This window comes from Mustela nivalis, assembly GCF_964662115.1.
Source record: "Mustela nivalis genome assembly, chromosome: 10".
In the NCBI taxonomy this organism is placed as follows: Eukaryota; Metazoa; Chordata; class Mammalia; order Carnivora; family Mustelidae; genus Mustela; species Mustela nivalis.
Window position 1 is genome coordinate 69,883,031 of NC_139029.1, and position 19,717 is coordinate 69,902,747.

General features: G+C 36.3%; 1 protein-coding gene across 1 annotated transcript in view; it reads right to left on the bottom strand.

Annotated features, from left to right (window-relative positions):
- The window catches only part of ZNHIT6 (zinc finger HIT-type containing 6), a 199,594-nt gene that overhangs the window by 171,824 nt on the left and 8,053 nt on the right, over positions 1 to 19,717 (bottom strand). The window contains exon 5 of the mRNA XM_082688214.1: positions 15,811 to 15,914. Within this exon, the coding sequence (XP_082544340.1) occupies positions 15,811 to 15,914 (104 nt within the window). The remainder of the gene's footprint in view (positions 1 to 15,810; positions 15,915 to 19,717) is intronic.

Genomic DNA, 19,717 nt, shown 5'->3' on the forward strand with positions numbered 1-19,717 from the left:
ACAGGGGATGCAAATTCTATACCCATGCCTGTAATTATTCTTCTGACTCCATGACTTAAAATTGCTAATTTTCATATCTGGAGCGCTACCACAATTCCAAGGGAGAAGGGCAGAAAACAAAGGCACCAGATCCTTTTAAATGGCACTGATTTCTTAATACAGTAAGATTTTCAAGTTCATTTATAACCAAAGAAATGTAAATGGAAATGAAATAGTTTTACCTGTCAGATTTACAAAGATGTCGTTAAAATCAGAAATACTAGGGACGAGTGGTGAAATGGACATTTTTCATTGTTGAGAGAAATATAAATTGGTATAAGCTTCTGGCAGTTTAGTTTCATAAAAGCTATAAATAAATATTCATAATAAAAAAAATACATATTTTTGCCTCAACAGTTTTATTCCCAGGAATTTATTCCAAGGAAATAATTGGACAAGTAATGACATATGTTCATGTCTGCTGTTTCACTCTAGAAAAAAAAAAAACCTAAATGGGTATCATCAGAGAACTGATTAAATAAATTATAGCAGATCTACATAATGAATGAAAAGATGAGGCAGAACTATATGCATTGAGGTAGAAAAATGTATGTGTTGAATGAGGGCATATATGCTTAAAATACATATCCATAAATGTGTTTACAAGTATGAATGACATGCCCCAAACTTTTAACTACGGTTATTTCATAATGAAAGGACTTAATTCTTACTTTATACATCTCTATTAAATCTCTGACATAATGATTTGCTAATTTTTATAATCAGCAAAATAAAATGTTTCCATGGGAAAGTAGAGGATCATAGTCCTAGAAAGGACAGGACTAATTTGACCATTCTTTTTAAACCTAAAAATATTCCTTAGTGGAAGTGTTCTTTTAAGAGGTTTCCTTTTTATCTCAGAGATTATTGCCCTACCAGAACTAGGGTTACCCATCTAATCATTTTGACAGCTTCAAAGCTATCTTCCTCAAGAAATATTCCACAGCTAAGAGTTACATATGAAGGCTGAATTCTTAGTACTAAGATTTCTAATATAAAATTTAAACGAGCTTGAATATTTTTGTTCTTTAAAAAAAAAAAAATTAACAATTTTCATTCTACTCTCTCACTGACTAACCAGTATTGACTCAAAGAACACTCCAAAGGGCTCCCTAAGCATTAAGCATGCGAACAAAGGGGACGAGGCCATGGAAAGCTTCTGTTTAGGGCTTAAATCAACCACTAATCCTGGGCACTATGTTTCCCTTCCATATGGCTATGAGAGAAACACAGAGTTTCCATATGAAAGCACCTTGTTCTTCATGGCTGCTACACAGAGGAAGAATACTCAACATACTGTATGGACCAGAGGTAGGAGAAGGCAAAGGTTAAGTGGACTCTGGGCTTAAGTCCTACTCTTAACAATTTGTAACTTGATGTGATCTTGAGCAAGAGATAAATCTCTGTGACTCAGGTTTCTCAGAGTAAAGTGGGGAATAACAATAGTATTTATATCATAGGATTAAATGAGTAAATATATGTTGAGAGCTCAGAATATATCAAAAATGTGTTACTGTTTTTACCATTGTTGTAATTCTACATTCAATCTAGTGTTCTGAGTTACAAAGCTTAGCACAGAAATATTCACAGGTCCTTTAACTGAGAATATTTTGCCACGAGTTCCTGACCAAATTCCACTTACCGTGTGGCTGGAGATGAAACTGACCATTTGGATTCATATTAGATTGCTAAAAGTCCTGAATGTTCTGCTAAACCCTATGGATTTTATTTTGTGGTTAATGCACCAACAACAAAGCTTTTAAAAAAATGAAATGAAGGACTTGGAGGGAGAATCATCATCCTACTACTTAACTTTCCTAGTAAATATTTCTATAGTATATTCTACAGTATATTCAAGATATTAACTTTTCAGCCCTTATTTGTAATTATTAAGGGAAATGTTTCTCACTACTTTTGAGAAGCACAATAATAGGTCATGTCAGTTCAAATATGTCTAAAATTTTTACTTCTGATTTTTAAATACAGGTAACTCCATGGGAGCAAACTAAAGCTAGAATTTCCACATTTCTAATCTTCAGAATACTATATCACTAATTAAGTTAGTAAAGTCCATAGCTGATCAACCTACCAGCAGAACCTTTTACCAGAGTACTAGCAAGGAGCAACAGTAATAACAATAGTTTATTAAGTGCTTCTTTTTTTGCTTTCTTTTTTTTTTTTTAAAGATTATTTATTTGACAGATCACAAGTAGGCAGAGAGGCAGGCAGAGAGAGAGGAGGAAGCAGGCTCCCTGCCGAGCAGAGAGCTCAATGCGGGACTCGATCCCAGGACCCTAGGATCATGACCTGCCAAAGGCAGAGGCTTTAACCCACTAAGCCACCCAGGCGCCCCTAGTTTATTAAGTGCTTTTAATATGTCCGACATTGTTCTAAAGGTTTTACCTGTATTACTTCTTTTTACTTCTTTTAACTCTGAGATGAATGCCATTATTTCATTTTACAGATGAGAACCCTAAGACAGAGAAAAGTCTCTCAAGGTCATTATTAAGTTGGAAAGTTGCAGAGGAGGGATTTGAACCCAGACAGTACAATAACTCCAGAGTCTATGCTCTAATCAACTCTACCATTATGAACTTATCAGAACTGCAAGTTCAATAACAAACCATGTACCTTTACGTACTGTTAATTTAAATGCAGTTCAGTTATATTTTATATATTTGCCTTCATATTTTGAAATCATTTATAACAGTTATAGTTTAACTGCCTCCTTGGCAGTCTCTTAACCACTACCCTCGTTCCTAATCTATAACCATGCTTTGAGGAATGGAACCCATTCCCTACCTCTAGGGATATGCACTTAATTGGTTGGCTTAAGAAAATCACTACCCTAGATTTTCCTTGACACAATGGATCAGGACTGGGCAGATGACCTAGGTGGTCTTATTGTGGTGAATTTCAGGCTTCCTGTTCAATAATGCTGGGAGAGAAGCACTCCTGGATTTTAACTGCAACTCAAACTGTTACCAGGGCACCCTATGAGCATGAGGATTGAGCTTACACCACGGAAGATACAATGGAGAACCAGCAAAAAACTGAGTTATTGATGATGTAATTGAGTTATTTTATCTATTAACTCTGAAGTCATTCTACCTCTGGACATTCAGTTATGATGGCCAATAATATACCCTTTTAAAACTCAAACTGGTTTGAGTTGGGTATTTTATTTCAAGCAACATCAAGCATCCTGATATAAGGAATTGAAGTTTTCTTCTTTCTAGGTTTCATCTTTCATTTTTCATTCTGAAGCAGTAGAAAAGGAAGATAGACTAAACTGTAAATTGTCAACTCTTATGAAATTTGGAAGCAGCACATTCTACCTGAAGGAATTTCAGGAAAAAACCATTTTGTTCCGCCATCAGTTATAAAACTATACCTGAATTTAAAGCAGAAAGAAAATCTACCAAATTTTGAAACCCTTCGAGGGAAAAACAAATGTGTAAAATACCTACACAATCCTTCACTCACAGACATTTTATCTTTTAGAATACATTTCAAGAACAAATTTTAAAGTCTCAAGAATAAATATAACTATTCCTCATAAAAATAATCCATCTATTTTATTAGGATTGGTACCATAATAAGTGTTTTTGGAAGAGTGAATACAAAGGATCTGTGTAGTTACTTAGCATGGATTAAAATTACTGGAATTGGGGAGAATAAAAACCATAATTTTATATGTCTCACATCATTATGAAAATACTTTGAAAAGTTCCAGTTATATATTACATTTTGCTCTTTTAAAAATTAGTTTCACCACTACACAATAATAATAGGAAACAGGTTAAGTATGTGGTACTGGCTTTAGTAGACAGTATATTAAGAAAATGGATATAGCAGGTGAATACTGAAATGAAAAAGTACATCTTGCTTCAAATAACTGATAAATACTTGAGCATTTAATAAACTAGTTCTCAACTGGGAGTTGTACCAACCTGGGCGGTGGGGACATTTGGAAATGGCTGGGCAGTTCTGACTGTTCCAAGACTAGGAAGCACTTCAGGCATTTTAGTGGGGAGAGAACAGAAATGCTAATCTTCCTGTAATGCATGGGAAAGTCCCACACAACAAAAAACCAGTCCTGTTCAAAATGCCAATAGAGCCCTTCCTAAGAAACACTAGAATGCAGAAAGGAGAACACATGTATATGCATACCAAAAACTGAATGCCAGCACTAAATGCAGCATGTGTTTCGTATTAACTGTGGAGAAAATATGTACTATAGGAACTGCAGCAAAAAGAAGTAACAGAAAAGATGAGCTATTGTGTCTTCACAGATGGTTAGAAAATAATGGATGAGGAAAACATTCTAGGATTAAGCATGGTGACCAGCCTGGGTATACTTGCTTGACTGTATTAGGAAATCAGGTGGGGACAGACCATTCAGTAGGGATCCCTCATACCAAAAGGAACATTTTCTGCTCGAAGTATGACTATCTCAACTCCCTGACATGGCATATAAAGTCCTGCAAAGCCCAGCCCAAGTGGGGCTCTCTCCAACCTCATCACCTACCACTTACCAACTCCCAACCTAGTTTCTAGACACACCAAGCCACACACAGTGTCTTACCTTTACTACTTTATCCTGTTGCATCTGATAGTCTCCCACAAGACCAGCCTCAAACCTAGACTTAACTTCTTGATTTTGAGCAAGTGACTGTCTTGATAAAAAAACATTTTATAAAGATGTGTCAAGTGAATGAAGTAAGGAGACACTGAGGTAGGGTGGGCACTCAGAAGCTCTTCAATAATCCAGGGTGAGACAAGGTGGGCCCGCATGGGAGAATACAGCTGATAAATGCTATGGTGAAGGGGAAAGAACAGATGCTAGAGGCATATCATGAAGTAGTACACCTGGGGACTGCAGAAGGACTTCCTTAACTGAACCTAGGCAGGGACTCCAAGAAGACCAAGGGTGTTTTCCATTTTCATGAATGCTGGCTAATTGCTGCTATGGAAAAGTACCACCTTTGTGATGCTATGTCACAGAAACTTCCTTACCACTGCCTACACGGCCCTGGTAAGGAAATGCCTGTTTGGGGAATTATTAAGTTTCTACTTTTTCATACCGTTTTTTCTAAATCCCTGCTGTTGCTCTGAAATCTTTCCACCAAACTAGATCACTGCAAAATCCACTTGTCCCTCTATTACCACAACTGTTAAACCCATCATTTCCTTTTCCTTTGCTCTTTTCTAAAGTCAATTTGCAGTAAAGTATACTATTTATAGGTCATCATGCAAGTAAAATACTGTGTTTTATGAAGGGTATCACCACATAACTGGTCAAGGAAAAAATGCTACTGACATTAATAAAGAGGTAGATGGGTATATTACTGCAATATAATTAGAATGCTGTAATTTTATCTGAAGGAAACAAAGTAATTTTGTGAATCTGTAAATAAAAGGTTACTTCTTTACAAGAGAGACATCTAGTGGCTAGCTTCTAACACAGGACAGGCGCTCAATTATTAATTCAAAGTGTTGTTAAATAACGGACACACATCTACCATCTTCTCAGACTTAAGACTCTCTTAGACATTCCGTATTAGTACATTCAGACCTGTTCCATTCTTTTTCCATTGTAAAAACATGCCATAATTTATGCTGTCCACTCCTAACAAATTATTTAGATTCATACTACTCTTTTGCTATTACAAACAACACTGCACTCAATATCCTTGTACATATTCCATTTAAATGGTTGTATCTATCAAATAAATTTCTAGAAGTGAAATTGCTAAGTGAACAAGTAATTATCATGTCTTCCTGATCCATCTCTTTTCCCCTACTGCCTTATCTTTGTACTGGGGCCACTGTTTATTTTAAACAAGACATTTTAGAAGAGATAATCTGAAAACCTTCTCAATAGCATACATTAAGAAATCCTGGAGAAATAAACAGACTGAGCTCATAGGCAGGTAAGAGATATCTTTCGGAACCAAAAGGAAGCAGGAACTAAAGACCCTGGGGGAATGCTGAAACTACACCTGCTCTGGAAACCTTTGCCAATTTTGGGATGACAGGAGACATGATCTTGGACCCACATATTTTGGAGACCTCAAACTGGGATCACACCATAAAGCCAGTGAAAATGTAAACCAGAAAAATCCTGACCACTAGCAAAGGAAACAACTAGGAAATATGTGGGCCTTCGCTCGGGCTCTAGGAGAAAGGTAGAAACAGTAGAGGGAAAGACCTCAATTGAAAATGTGGAACTGTAGCTTCCTCAAATTGGCTGGGATTCAAATTATCCCTACTAATATAGTCTAAGAAATTTAAGACTAAGAAATTAAAAAGGATCCTGAATTGGAGCCATAGAGTATCTTGGCATAAGCAAACGCATGCCACCTTCTATGTCAACTTGTGTTCACAGCTCTTTTTTAGAAGGAAAAAAACAAGAAAACCAGCCACCATAACCAAAAGTCAGCAGAAACAGCACACAGCAGTAACAGACTTCTAATACTGGAATTATTTAAACAGATAATAAATGTTCTAAATTATTAAACAAAGGGAAACTTAAACATGAGAAAAGAATACAGTTCGATCTAAAAGAGCAGAGATTTGGGAAAGACACAAAACTTCTAGAAATGAAAAACAAAACTAAAACAAAAAACACTACATGAGCTAAAGATAAGATTAATTAGACACAGCTGAAGAGATAGTGACTTGAATGATGTAACTGAATAAATTACCCTGAAAGTAGCAAAAACAAACAAATGAGATATTAAAATAATGCCTTAGAATTCCCAGAACTGCAATATGCAGAAAGCACAAATGCCAAGGAAGATAAATAAAATTTTTCAAAAAATCACATGAAGACCCATATCATACTGAAGCTGCAGAACTCCAAAGACAAAAGTGAAGATCTGAAAAGCAACTGCAAGGGACAAAAAAGAGAGTGTTCTTACGAGTGGCAAAAAAAAGAAAGAAGGGAATAAGTAACTGAATGGAAGTATCAAAATAAAATATCAAGATATTTAATATTCAGCTAAACTCTCATTCAAAAGTAAGGGTAAGCTATATGATCTCATATATGGAATTTTAAATCAGGCAAAACTCAACACCAGGACATCACAGGATGTCCCTGGTGAGGAGAGGAACTAACAAGGAAAGACCTTTCCAGGGTGAAGGTAATATTCTATATATACAGTGTTACATAGATATAGGCATACCTTGGAGATAATCATGGGTTCAGTTTCAGACCACTGTAACGAAAGTAAATACTGCAACAAAGCCAGTGAAATGAATTTTTTGGTTTCCCAGTGCATAGTTATTTTTACATCATACTGCAGTCTGTTAAGTGTACAGTATTATGTCTAAAAAAAAAACAAAGTACATATCTCAAATTAAAAAAATACCTTATTGCTAAAAAATAAAAAATGCAAACCATCATCTGAGATTTCAGGGAGTCGTCATCTTTTTGCTGGGGGAGGGCCTTGTCTCAGTATTGATGGCTGCTGAATGATCAGGGTGGCAATTTTAAAAAACAAGACAACAATCAAGTTTGCTGCATTGACTGACTCTTCCTTCGTAAATGATTTCTCCATAGCAGATGATGCTTGGAGTTCTTTACCCACAGAACTTTCAATACTGAGGTCAGTCCTCTCAAACTCTACCACTGTTTTATCAATTAAGTCTAACATTCTAAATCCTCTGTTGTCATTTCAACAATCTTCAGAGCACCTTCACCAGCAGTAGATTCTATCTCAAGATACCACTTTCTCCATTCATAAGAAATATCTCCTTACGTGTGAAAGTTGTATTGAGATCACAGCCATTCAGCCACCTCTTTAGGCTCCACTTCTACTTCTATCTAGTGCTCTTGCTGCTTCTACCACATCTGTAGTTACTGCCTCCATGGATGTCTTAAACCCATCAACGTCCTCCATGAGGGTTGGAATTACTTCTTCTAAACATACCTGCCATGCTGATATATGGACCTTTTCCCATGAATCACACAAGTTCTTCATAGCAACTAGAATGGTGGGTCCCCTTCTGGAAAGTTTTCAATGGATTCTGCCTGGGTCCATCAGAGGAACCACTATCTATGGAGGCTATAGACTTATGAACTGCATTTCTTAAACAGTGAGACTTGAAGGCCTAAGTGACCCCTGACCCATGAATTGCAGAATGGATGCTGTGTTAGCAGAAATGAAAACAAGATTCATCTTACTGTCTAGCTCCATCAGAGCTCTTGGATGACCAGATGTATTGTCAATGAGCAGCAATATTTAGAAAGGAATCTTTTTGTCTGAATAGTAGTTCTCAACAGTAGGCTTAATTCAGTAAATGATGTTATGAACAGATGTGCTGTTATCCAGGTTTTGTTGTTCCATTTATAGAGCCTAAGCAGAGCAGATTTAGCATGCTAGGATTTCTGGAATGGTAAAGGAGCCTTGAAACTCACTGGCTGCATTAGTCTCTAGTAAGATAGTCAGCCTCTCCCCGAAGCTTTGAAGCCAGGCATTGACCTCCTTCCTAGCTAGGAAAAGTCTAGACAGCATTTTCTTCCAATATAAGCCTATTTTGTCTACACTGAAAATGTGTTGTGTAGTGTAATCACCTCTAATTATATTGGCTAGATCATCTGGGTAACTTGCTGCAGCTTCTACATCAGCACTTGCTACTTTACTTTGCACTTTTATGTTACGGGGAGGACCTCCTTCCTTAAACCTCACACACCAATCTCTGCTAGCTTCAGACTTTTCTTCTGCAGCATCCTCACCTCTCTCAGCCTTCATAGAACTGAAAAGATTCAGAGCCTTGATCTGAATTAGACTTTGGTTTACAGAAAGGTTGTCACTGGTCTATCTTCTATCCAGACCACTTAAACCTTCTTCGTATTAGCAACAGGCTGTTTTGCTTTCTTATCATTCCTGTGTTCACTGGAGTAGACTTCTAATTTCCTTTAAGAACTTCTCCTTTGCATTCAGAACTTCGCTAAGTGTTTGGTACAATAGGCCTAGTTTTAGGCCTACCTTGGCTTTGACGTGCCTTCCTCACTAAGCTTAATCATTTCTAGCTTTTGTTTTATAGTGAGAGACATGAGAATTCTTTCTTACACTTGAACACTTAGGAGGTCACTATAGCATTATTAATTGGCCTAATTTCAATATTGTTGTACTTGGAATAAGAGGCACGAAGAGAGGGAGAAAGATGGGGAATGGCCAGTTGGTGGAACAGTCAGAATCCACACATTTATCAATTAAGTTTACTGTCTCAAATGGGTGCACTTCATGGCACCCTAAAACAATTACAATAGTGACATCAAAGATCACTGATCACAGATCACCATGATAAATAATAACAAAAAAGTTTGAAACACTCTGACAATTACCAAAATGTGACAGAGACATGAAGCAAGCAAAATGTTGGAAAAATGGCACCAAAAGACTTGCTTGACGGGACTGTCATAAACCTTAAACTTATAAAAAACATAGTATCTGCAAAGCACAATAAAGTGAAGTGCAACAAAAAAAGGTATGCCTGTATATGAATTTGTCAAAACTCAACAAGGGTACTCTTAAGATTTGTGTATTTCACTGCATGCAAATTTTACATCAATAGGAAAAGTGAGCTTCCTATCTTTCAGATAAATGTTTAAAAACTGTTTTTTCTTTCATTGAACATATGATGTCATTTGACGACAATTCTTCCACATCTAGTTTGTCTCTGGGTACCTAGAATTCCACCTTGGGAAGATACAATCAATTTAACTCAGTCCCACAGTACTGAACACTTGAGTTGTTGCATTTTTAATAAACAATGCCAGCATAGATATGTGTAATTCTGTAAAGTGTATGAATACATCTGTAGGCTAAATTATTTAAGTATGTGTATATAACATTTTGAAAAATATTACTAAACTGCCTCTAAAATGATCACTAATGTATATTCTCAACAGTCGAAGAGCAAATTGGCCTGGCTAACCCATACCTTCATTAGATATTATCAACATATACCTACAGGCCATGTATTTATATGTACATATCTTTCTATGATGTGTCAGGACCATCTATTCACTGAGATTTAAGAGATTCACAGTCATGCTGGTCAAAAACTCCTGCCATAAAGGATGCCTGATTTACAATAAACCTCATGCTTCTAAGGTATGTATTGCACCTGCTATGTAACTATACTGATAGTTCTACAGAGGTAACCCAGACACAATGGAGCAGAGTCACACTTCACATGTATTTATGTGTGGTAATACCCACAAAGAATTCCTCACTCTATTCAAAAATTATCACTGGAATGTTTAATTTTAAACAAGTTCGATTTGAGTTTTTGACTATATTGTAACTCAAGCTGCTTAAACAAGCAATAACCAATTTAATATTTAGAGAGTTACAGCAATCATCTTCGTACACAGGACCAAAATCTCATGTGAACAGTAACAGTAAAATCCCCAAATATCAGAAATTGCAAGTTTTCTCAGTAACTTTTTTGCCAGCAAAACCTGCCTGACTGAGCCAGTTCACAATCATTATTTACCCATTATAATGTAAACATTTACAGGTTTCACTGTAGACATAGTATCCTTTGATTATGTAATGCTGCTTCAGACATCTTAGAGGTCAACTTAATATAGTAAATTTACCATATCTCCAAGGATTTCAGATAAGAAAAGCAGACCTTGAATTGTCATTGTATATCATTTACTAAGTGCCAAGTATTACTTTAGGTGTAACTTCATTTAATCCTCTCAACACAGTAAATTCAATCTTGCCGAACGAAGGTCACCTAGTATGTACTTAATGGTAGAGGCAATATTCAAATTCATGTTTATCTGAGTAAAAGCATTAATTGCTTCTGAAAGTTGAAAAAAAGTACTGAAAACGAACCTCTTAAAAACAGAATACTGGGGCATGGGAAGTGAAAATAATCCTTTAAAAAGATTTAGTATCCCCCTCTTCTCCCTTTCTAGCAATCATCTTAAATAACACATCATCTAATAACACTAAATCATAAAATAACACTTATATCATTAAAACCTAGTCATTTTCATATGAATGGCTAAGAAAACAAAGGTATCCTAAAGAAGATACTTCTAAATTTTTAAAGATTTTATTTATTTGAAAGACTGAGATCATAAGTAGGCAGAGAGAGGAGGAAGCAGGCTCCCTGCTGAGCAGAGAGCCCTATGTGGGGCTCAATCCCAGAACCCTGAGATCCTGACCTGAGGCAAAGGCAGAGGCTTAACGCACTGAGCCACCCAGGTGCCCCAATACTTCTAAATTTTTTAAAATTTTGTTCCATTTTTTCCCCTATGAGTGAAGACAGGATCTTACATATTTATCTTGCTACTTATACACCACCTTTGAGCAACAGAAATTTTTTGCAATCCTGATTCTACTATACATTAAGTTCAAGAAGTACATCTTTTGTATTAATCTAAATCACTTGAATCTCAAGTAGGAGTGATTCTGTCTCTCCCCTCTGCCCCCACCTCCAGGAAACATCTGGTAATCTCTAGAGACATTTCCTGTTGCCACAAGAGAGGTGGCTGGGTAGATGGGTGTGTGTGTGTGTGTGTGTGTGTGTTACCAACATCTATTGGGCAGAGGACAAGAATGCTACTAAACACCCTAAAATGCACAAAATAGCCCCTCAAAACAAAGAATTCTCTGGGTCAAAAGGTCAGGAGGGCCAAGATGAGAAATCATGACCTAAATCACTAATGAAAATGCTGAACAAGAATGAACAAAATATTGGGACACACTAAGGAGATTTCCAAGCTGATTATCAATTAACTAACCAGCAATATTCTCAATATTCAGTATGGCTTTCACCCAACTGGGACCTCACCTTAATGTTTTATTCATCTAACATCTAAATGCAGACATTTTAAATTCAGTTAATAGCAAAACCATTTTATTTAAAAATAATAATGGGCAATTTCACAACAAACTAATGGAAAATTTAGTTACATAGATTTTGAATTATTTTTATTATTATTTTTTTTTTCACTGAACTGACCCCCAAAATGGTCCTACGAATGAAAGATCATCTTACCATAATGGACTGGATTAAGTCAAACTTTATACTCTGAAACATGTATTCAAATATTCCATATCACAGTAACAATTAATAAAAAGCAAAAAAAAAAAAAAATGTCATTGCAACCTTCCAATTTAGCAACATTTTTTTAAAGAGAAAACTCAGTGCTATTGAGACATTTAAATGGATATTCTCATACACTACAAATGGAAATGAAAACCAGTTTAGTCCAGTTTATTACTATAAATCACAGTTTACAGATGAGGAAACTGAGGCAAAAAGAAGTTAGTGGTTTAGCTTAGTATCACGTAGCTAGGAGGAGGCTGATTACAAATTTGAATATAAGTAGTCTGGCTCCAGTTTCTGCTCTTAACTATTCCATCTTACTATCTCTAGGTTGTAGAGATATTTACAACTATTTAAAATGCATCACAAATGAATATAAGACCAAATTAAAGGATAAAGAGACTAGTAAAAATATTCCCTATGTATGGAACAGAGTAACATGAGCTATAAACAGGCACATCTTAAAAAAATATTCAAGTAAAATGAGCTATAAGCAGGTACATCTTAAAAAAATATTCAAGAGCTCACCCTTTCCAATAACCAGATGTAGTCTCTATTGTCTCTGATCCAGTTAAGTCTACTTTCTAAGGATGGTACAGAAAAAGCCATGTAAACACACAAAACAGTTCTTCAAGGAAGAATAATTTAATGTAATGTTTATCGTGGCATTATTGCTAACAATTAGAAACTAGAAAAAAGCTAAATGTTCATGAATATGGAAATAATTAAATAAATTTAAACATAGTAGCCATTGCTGGAATACACTATTTAGAAATAAGGCAGATCTGCATTAACAAGAAAAGAGCCTCTAGTTGTAGAAAAAAGTAATTCTTTTTTTTTTTTTTTTAAAGATTTTATTTATTTATTTATTTGACAGAGAGAAATCACAAGTAGATGGAGAGGCAGGTAGAGAGAGAGAGGGAAGCAGGCTCTCTGCTGAGCAGAGAGCCCGATGTGGGACTCGATCCCAGGACTCCGAGATCATGACCCGAGCCGAAGGCAGCGGCTTAACCCACTGAGCCACCCAGGTGCCCCAAAAGTAATTCTTTTAGTCATAAAAAATTAGCAATGTCTAACTTGAAAAGTCATGTAACTTTTTATATTCTTATGCATTTAATACCATGTTTTATTTTATTAATGGAAAAGTAGAAGAAAACAGGGTTAGAAGGAAACATCAAGTGGTTATCAGTGGTCATCTCTACATAATGGAATTATAGGTGCTCTTTTTCCTTTAAACTTTTTTTTTTAAAGATTTTATTTATTTATTTGACAGATAGAGATCACAAGTAGACAGAGAGGCAGGCAGAGAGAGGAGGAAGCAGGCTCCCCGCTGAGCAGAGATCCTACTCGGGGCTTGATCCCAGGACCCTGGGATCATGACCTGAGCTGACGGCAGAGGCCTTAATCCACTGAGCCACCCAGGCACCTCCTTTAAACTTTTGAATGATGAGTGTGTGTGTGTGTGTGTGTGTGTGTGTGTGTATATATATATATATACTTAATACACTTAATATTTATATATATATATATATATTTTTTTTTTTTTTTTTAAGAATTTATTTATTTGACAGAGAAAGATCACAAGTAGGCAGAGAGGCAGGCAGAAAGAGAGAGAGGAGGAAGCAGGCTCTCTGCCAAGCAGAGAGCCCGATGTGGGACTCGATCCCAGGACCCTGAGATCATGACCTAAGTCGAAGGCAGTGGCTTAACCCACTAAGCCACCCAGGTGCCCAATGATGGGTATATATTATTTTTACAGTTGCTACATACACTGATTCCTTCCTACATTCCAGTTAGTGGTTAGGTAAATTTTTACAATAAAGGTTACAACTTGGGGCGCTTGGGTGGCTCAGTCAGTTAACCATCTGCCTCTGGCTCAGGTCATGATCCCCTGGTCCTGGGATTGAGCCCCACATTGGGCTCCCTGCTCAGTGGGGAGTCTGCTTTTCTTTTCTCCCATTGCCCCTCCTCCTGCTTGTGTACTTTCTCGCTCTATCTCAAATACATAGTCTTAAAAAAAGTCACAACTCTATATAATAGCTATCATCATCTCCATTTTACAGATGTGAAAAAAGCAAAGAAACTGACTCTAAATCCTATTTTGAATTATGTTGCTAATCCCCTCATGTGAAAACACTAAAAAATTTTAAGAATACCAATTCCAAATAACTATAAATTCATGAGCAAAAGAGTCCCATTTGCTACTTCAGAGATCTGAAAATAACCAACTATAAATTTGGGTTCTAAACCCAAGAAATACACTTAATATTTATTTTTGAAAAAAAACAAAAACAAAAACTTCCCACATACATTCATGTTTCTAGAGACCCCATAATTTTACATTTGAGGGTATATGGTTTTAAGTACTAAGAACTAAGCTCTAATGACAATCTGAATGGCTTCCTTCATAAGAACACATTTTGTATTTGAGAAGACGTGATCCAGTTACCTTAAATTTCAAATACAGTATGTCAATTTCTAAATATGTTGGTTTGAAAATGCACACTGGAATTACCTCATATTTGATAAATGAAAAACATTACTTTATTTCTGGAAGCTACCCAGAAAAAAGGAAAATCACTTTTACAAATATTTGTCTTGAAACATATAAAATAAATGGATCTACAACTTCTAACGTAACTTCTTTTGAAAAGGTGGAAAGCTTATCAGAATAATGGTAATTCTGATGGTTTTGCCTTTTCAGTTTATGAAGCATTACAACTGGGAGGGAATCTTAGTTTACCTACTACAACCCCCACATCATACAGATGAGGCCCAGAGAAAGTAATCTGCTCAAGACCTTGCAGTTACTTAGAGGTTGAAGAAGGTAGAACCCACTCAGGATCTTTTACTTCTGAACCCACTCAGGATCTTTTACTTCTAAGTCCAGAATGCTGACATTTCAAAGTATTACCTAGGGGCGCCTGGGTGGCTCAGTGGGTTAAACCTCTGCCTTGATCTCAGAGTCTTTGGATTGAGCCCCGCCTCGGACTCTGCTCTGTGGGGAGCCTGCTTCCCCTTCTCTCTCTGCCTGCCTCTCTGCCTACTGGTGATGTCAAATAAATTAAAAAAAAAAAAAAATTAAAAAAAAAAAAGAAAGTCTTACCTAATAATTCAGCAGGCTACTTACAGTATTTTGGGAATCCTGTCTCCTCTGTACTAATGGGACCTTTTAGATCCAGCACTTACAGAAAGCAGCAGGCTAATCTCTTTTGTATTTATCTGTACTCACAGATTTACTATAGAGTAAATGTTTTCAAAATCCCTCTTTTCCAACATTGGCTTTCAAATAAATCTTACTGGAATCCCAAAAGAGTTTGATAGAAAACAATAAAAAAAACTAAACTCCTCCAGTCAAAATTGTACAGGGGTCCTGCCTTATTATTTTGTCCTTGTAACCTCTAAAATACTTCCATGGTACTTAGGTCTCAGATATGTACACATACAGTTACACATATATACACACACACCACAGGCCCAAAATTTTTATTAGTCACATGACATAAAATTGGTGTAAGTTTTTAAATGCTTATTTTCAATTTGTGCAATTACCTTGGCATAGACCAATAACAAAAAGCTTACAGACTACATGTTAGGTAACAATGCTCTATAGCAAACCAAACTTTAAAAGATGTTCCTGATCAAATCAGAATACTCAATATACTAAGAATGAAATTAGAAACTTACTTCTTATCAAAAAATGTTGAATTTTCTTTTCTCTTGGTGAATCCATTGGGTAGAAGCTTTAAGTTAATACCTTGTCTTCTGGCACGATTTTTCATAAAGTACATCTAATAACAAAAAATAAATAAATGGACAAATTAATTTTAAAATGCCTTAAATTTCAGAAGTGAGTAAAACAATGTTCAAAATGTAATAGTTAAGATTCATTGGGTACGTATGTTTCACAAACTGTACTAAACAGCAATAACTCATTTAATCCTCACAATATTATCAGACAGGTACTATTACTACCCCCAATCTAGGAATGAAAATTAATGAGATGTCAACATTACATAGCTATTCCTGAGAGAGACAGCCTGTATTCAAACTCAGGTATATCTAATTCTAGAGCCTGTGTTTTCAACCATACATTCTATGAGCCAGAAGAAGGATTTAATGGGATTTTTAAAATATATAGGTCATTTGGCAATTCATAGGGGCTACCTATACAGTTCCTTTACTTTTACTGAAGGGTTTATACCATCCATACTTGGCTTTATACATGCCTGCTTTGATTACCAGACAGGCAGTTTACTCAGGGGAGGAACCATGGCATTGCTAGTACAAAGCCAAACTTAAAGTAGCCACCACTGTAAACCATACAAAATGGGGTATGTGAATAATCTGGCTCTGAAATGTGTTACTCCACTGACTGTCTGGGTTGGTTAAGCTGAACTAGTCAACTCCAGAGAGTAGTGAAGGAAATAATATCATCAAGACTTCTTCCTTGACACTCCAAAGGCAAATATAAATGCAAGTTTTTGGTTAAGTGAATGGCAATCTAGATTTTGCAATGCAAAGAGACAATTAAATCATAAGCCCAGGTTAAAGAAGAGTCAGTTATCATTTGTTAAGAAGAGAAATAATTTAAGAAATTACATCCAATTTTATAACTCATGTGACTTTGGTATCAGTAGTGGCAATGATTATAAGGATCAACCCTGCCACTGAAAACATGGAATAATTACAGACAATGGGGGAAATAAATACATGTAATAAGATACATTTAAAAATCACCTTAGAAGCACCGAAAAGCTGTAAAAAAAGACAAAACAAAACAGAAAAATACAAATATACACAACAATATTTATTGAGAAGTGAAAGCTCAGAGAAGTAAGCAAAGCAATGAAGCCACCTTTTTAAAAAATTAATTATTTTTATTAACATATAATGTATTATTTGCCCCAGGGGTATACTTTGTGGATTATCAGGCTTACACAATTCACAGCACTCACCATATCACATATCCTCCCCAATGTCCATAACCCAACCATCCTCTCCACACACACCCCTCCCCCCAGCAACCCTCAATTTGTTTTGTAAGATTAAGAGTCTCTTATGGTTTGTCTCCCTCCCAATCCCATCTTGTTTTTTTTTCCTTCCCTACCCCCAAATCCCCACTCTGCCTCTCAACTTCCTCATATCAGGGAGATCATATGATAACTGTCTTTCTCTGATTGACTACTTCGCTCAGCATAATACCCTCTAGTTCCATTCATGTCATTGCAAATGGCAAGATTTCATTTTTTGATGGCTGCATAGTATTCCATTGTGTATGTGTGTGACACCCCCCCCCACATCTTCGTTATCCATTCATTTGTTGATGAACATCTAGGTTGTTTCCATAGTTTGGCTACTGTGGACATTGCTGCTATAAACATCTGGGTGCACGTGCCCCTTTGAATCACTACTTTGTAATAATGGTAAATACCCAGTAGTGCAACTGCCGGGTCGTAGGGTAGTTCCATTTTCAACTTTTTGAAGAACCTTCATGCTGTTTTCCAGAGTGGCTGCACCAGCTTGCATTCCCACCAACCTTGTAGGAGCATTTCCCTTTCTCCACATCCTCTCCAACATCTTTCATTTCCTGACTTAATTTTAGCTCTAAAGAACTTATCAAACTCAACACCCAAAGACATTCAATCAAGAAATGGGCAGAGGACATGAAAAGACATTTCTGCAAAGAAGTCATCCAGATGGCCAACAGACACATGAAAAAGTGCTCCACATCACTCAGTATCAGGAAAATACAAATCCAAACCACAATGAGATACCACCTCACACCAGTCAGAATGGTAATGAAGCCACTTTTGCAAATTCTAGCAAATATAGGCTTTCCCTTTCAACAGCCTTCTCCCCAAAAAGGTCAGAGTTAAGACCCTGTAATCTTCAACCCTCCTCAAATGAATCTCAGTAACAGAACATGCCTAATAATATTAAGTTAAGGGCGAACCAGAAATAAACCCTATCCCCAGAGCATGCGAGGAAACTTATATTGGAATGACTGGAATAAAGGGGAAAAAGGAAAGCAATTTATTAGAAGCTGTGGCCATGGGCCAGTTCTTGCTAACATTTGAAATGATTGGCCTTGCTTATGTAGTCAAGGGAATCTTAAACTTTCAACTTGGTTTAAGACAGATGCAGATTTGCAATATTCCCAGGTACCTGGCAGAATACAAGAAGGCCTGCACTCTACTCTTCAAAAAGTTCTCACAATTTAAGAAAAAAAAAGCAGTACTGAATAAATAAAAAATAAAGAAGCATGAATAATGCAAAGGTCAGTGAGCAAGAACCAAAAGAGAAAAGAGGTAGCTGATAATTCCCCATATATTCAGATACTAACAGGATCATACACAGACGGTAGAGTATCTCTACAAAATTTAAAAACATCAGCAGTTTAAAATATGCACAGTGAAGAGAAACTATAAAAATGGACTCAGCGATTTTTCAAAGAACCAAATAAAACTAGAATGTTTGCAGAATACATTACAGAGACAAAAAAGATTTAAAAAATCAAAGACCTTAAAAGGTAAGTAAGATATGGGGAGAGGACTTAAGTCACATTTAATGGTAGTTATAGAAAAGATAAGGAATAAGGTAGACGTAATCTTTTAATAGAAATGTGCTAAAAATTTCCCAGAACTGACGGAAGATATGCCACAGATTCAAGAAATCTAACAATTATCAAGTTAAGATGAAAAGAAATTTGCATTTTTTGTTTTATAGCACAAATACACAATACCAAAGACAAAAAAATGAGCCAGATTAAAAGATTTCAAAGGCAGTTAAAAACTCTAAGTGACTGCAATAATAACAGAAGTCGTAAGACACTGGAACACTAATCCTAAACCAGAATTGCAGAGAAAAATCATTTCAAAGTGAAGAAAGGCAAATAAATAGAAAATTAAACAAACAAACAAAAAACAAAAATCCGACAAAGGAACCCAAGAAGTGGAAAACCCTCTAATTTTCTTCTCTACAGGAAATCCTAAAGGTGTACTTGAAGCAGGAAAAAAGTTGTCTCTCAGATGTAAGATCTAAGATGATGAGAGAAGGAATAAAGAGCAAAGAAAGTGGGATATATAAACTCAAGGGGCGCCCGGGTGGCCCAGTGCGATAAGTGTCTAACTCTGGCTCAGGTCATGATCTTGGGGTCCTGGGATGGAGCCCAGTGTCGGCTCTACACTCAACAGGGAGTCAGCTTCTTCCTCTCTCTCTGCTCATCCCCCTGCTTGTGCTCTCTCTCTCAAACAAGGTCAAGAGGAATTTAAGGTAATTGCTAGTAAAATCTGCCTGCTACTTATCTTCACAGATAAATTTTGTTGGGATGTCACTCCAACCATTCGTTTATATACTGCTTGTGACGGCTTTCTCGATACAACAGCAGAGCTAAAGTAACAGAAACGAAATGGCCTGGAAAAAATATTGACTATTTGACCCTTTACAGAAAAGTTTGCCAACTCCTATTATAAGGTCTTCTGCGTTGTTTAGGCACAGGGTTCAGGTACTACTTAACTTCAGATACTGGCAAATTAAGCATGCACGTTGTAGAGTCCAGCTTAACTAATGAAAGGATAGGAAAAGGGCCCAT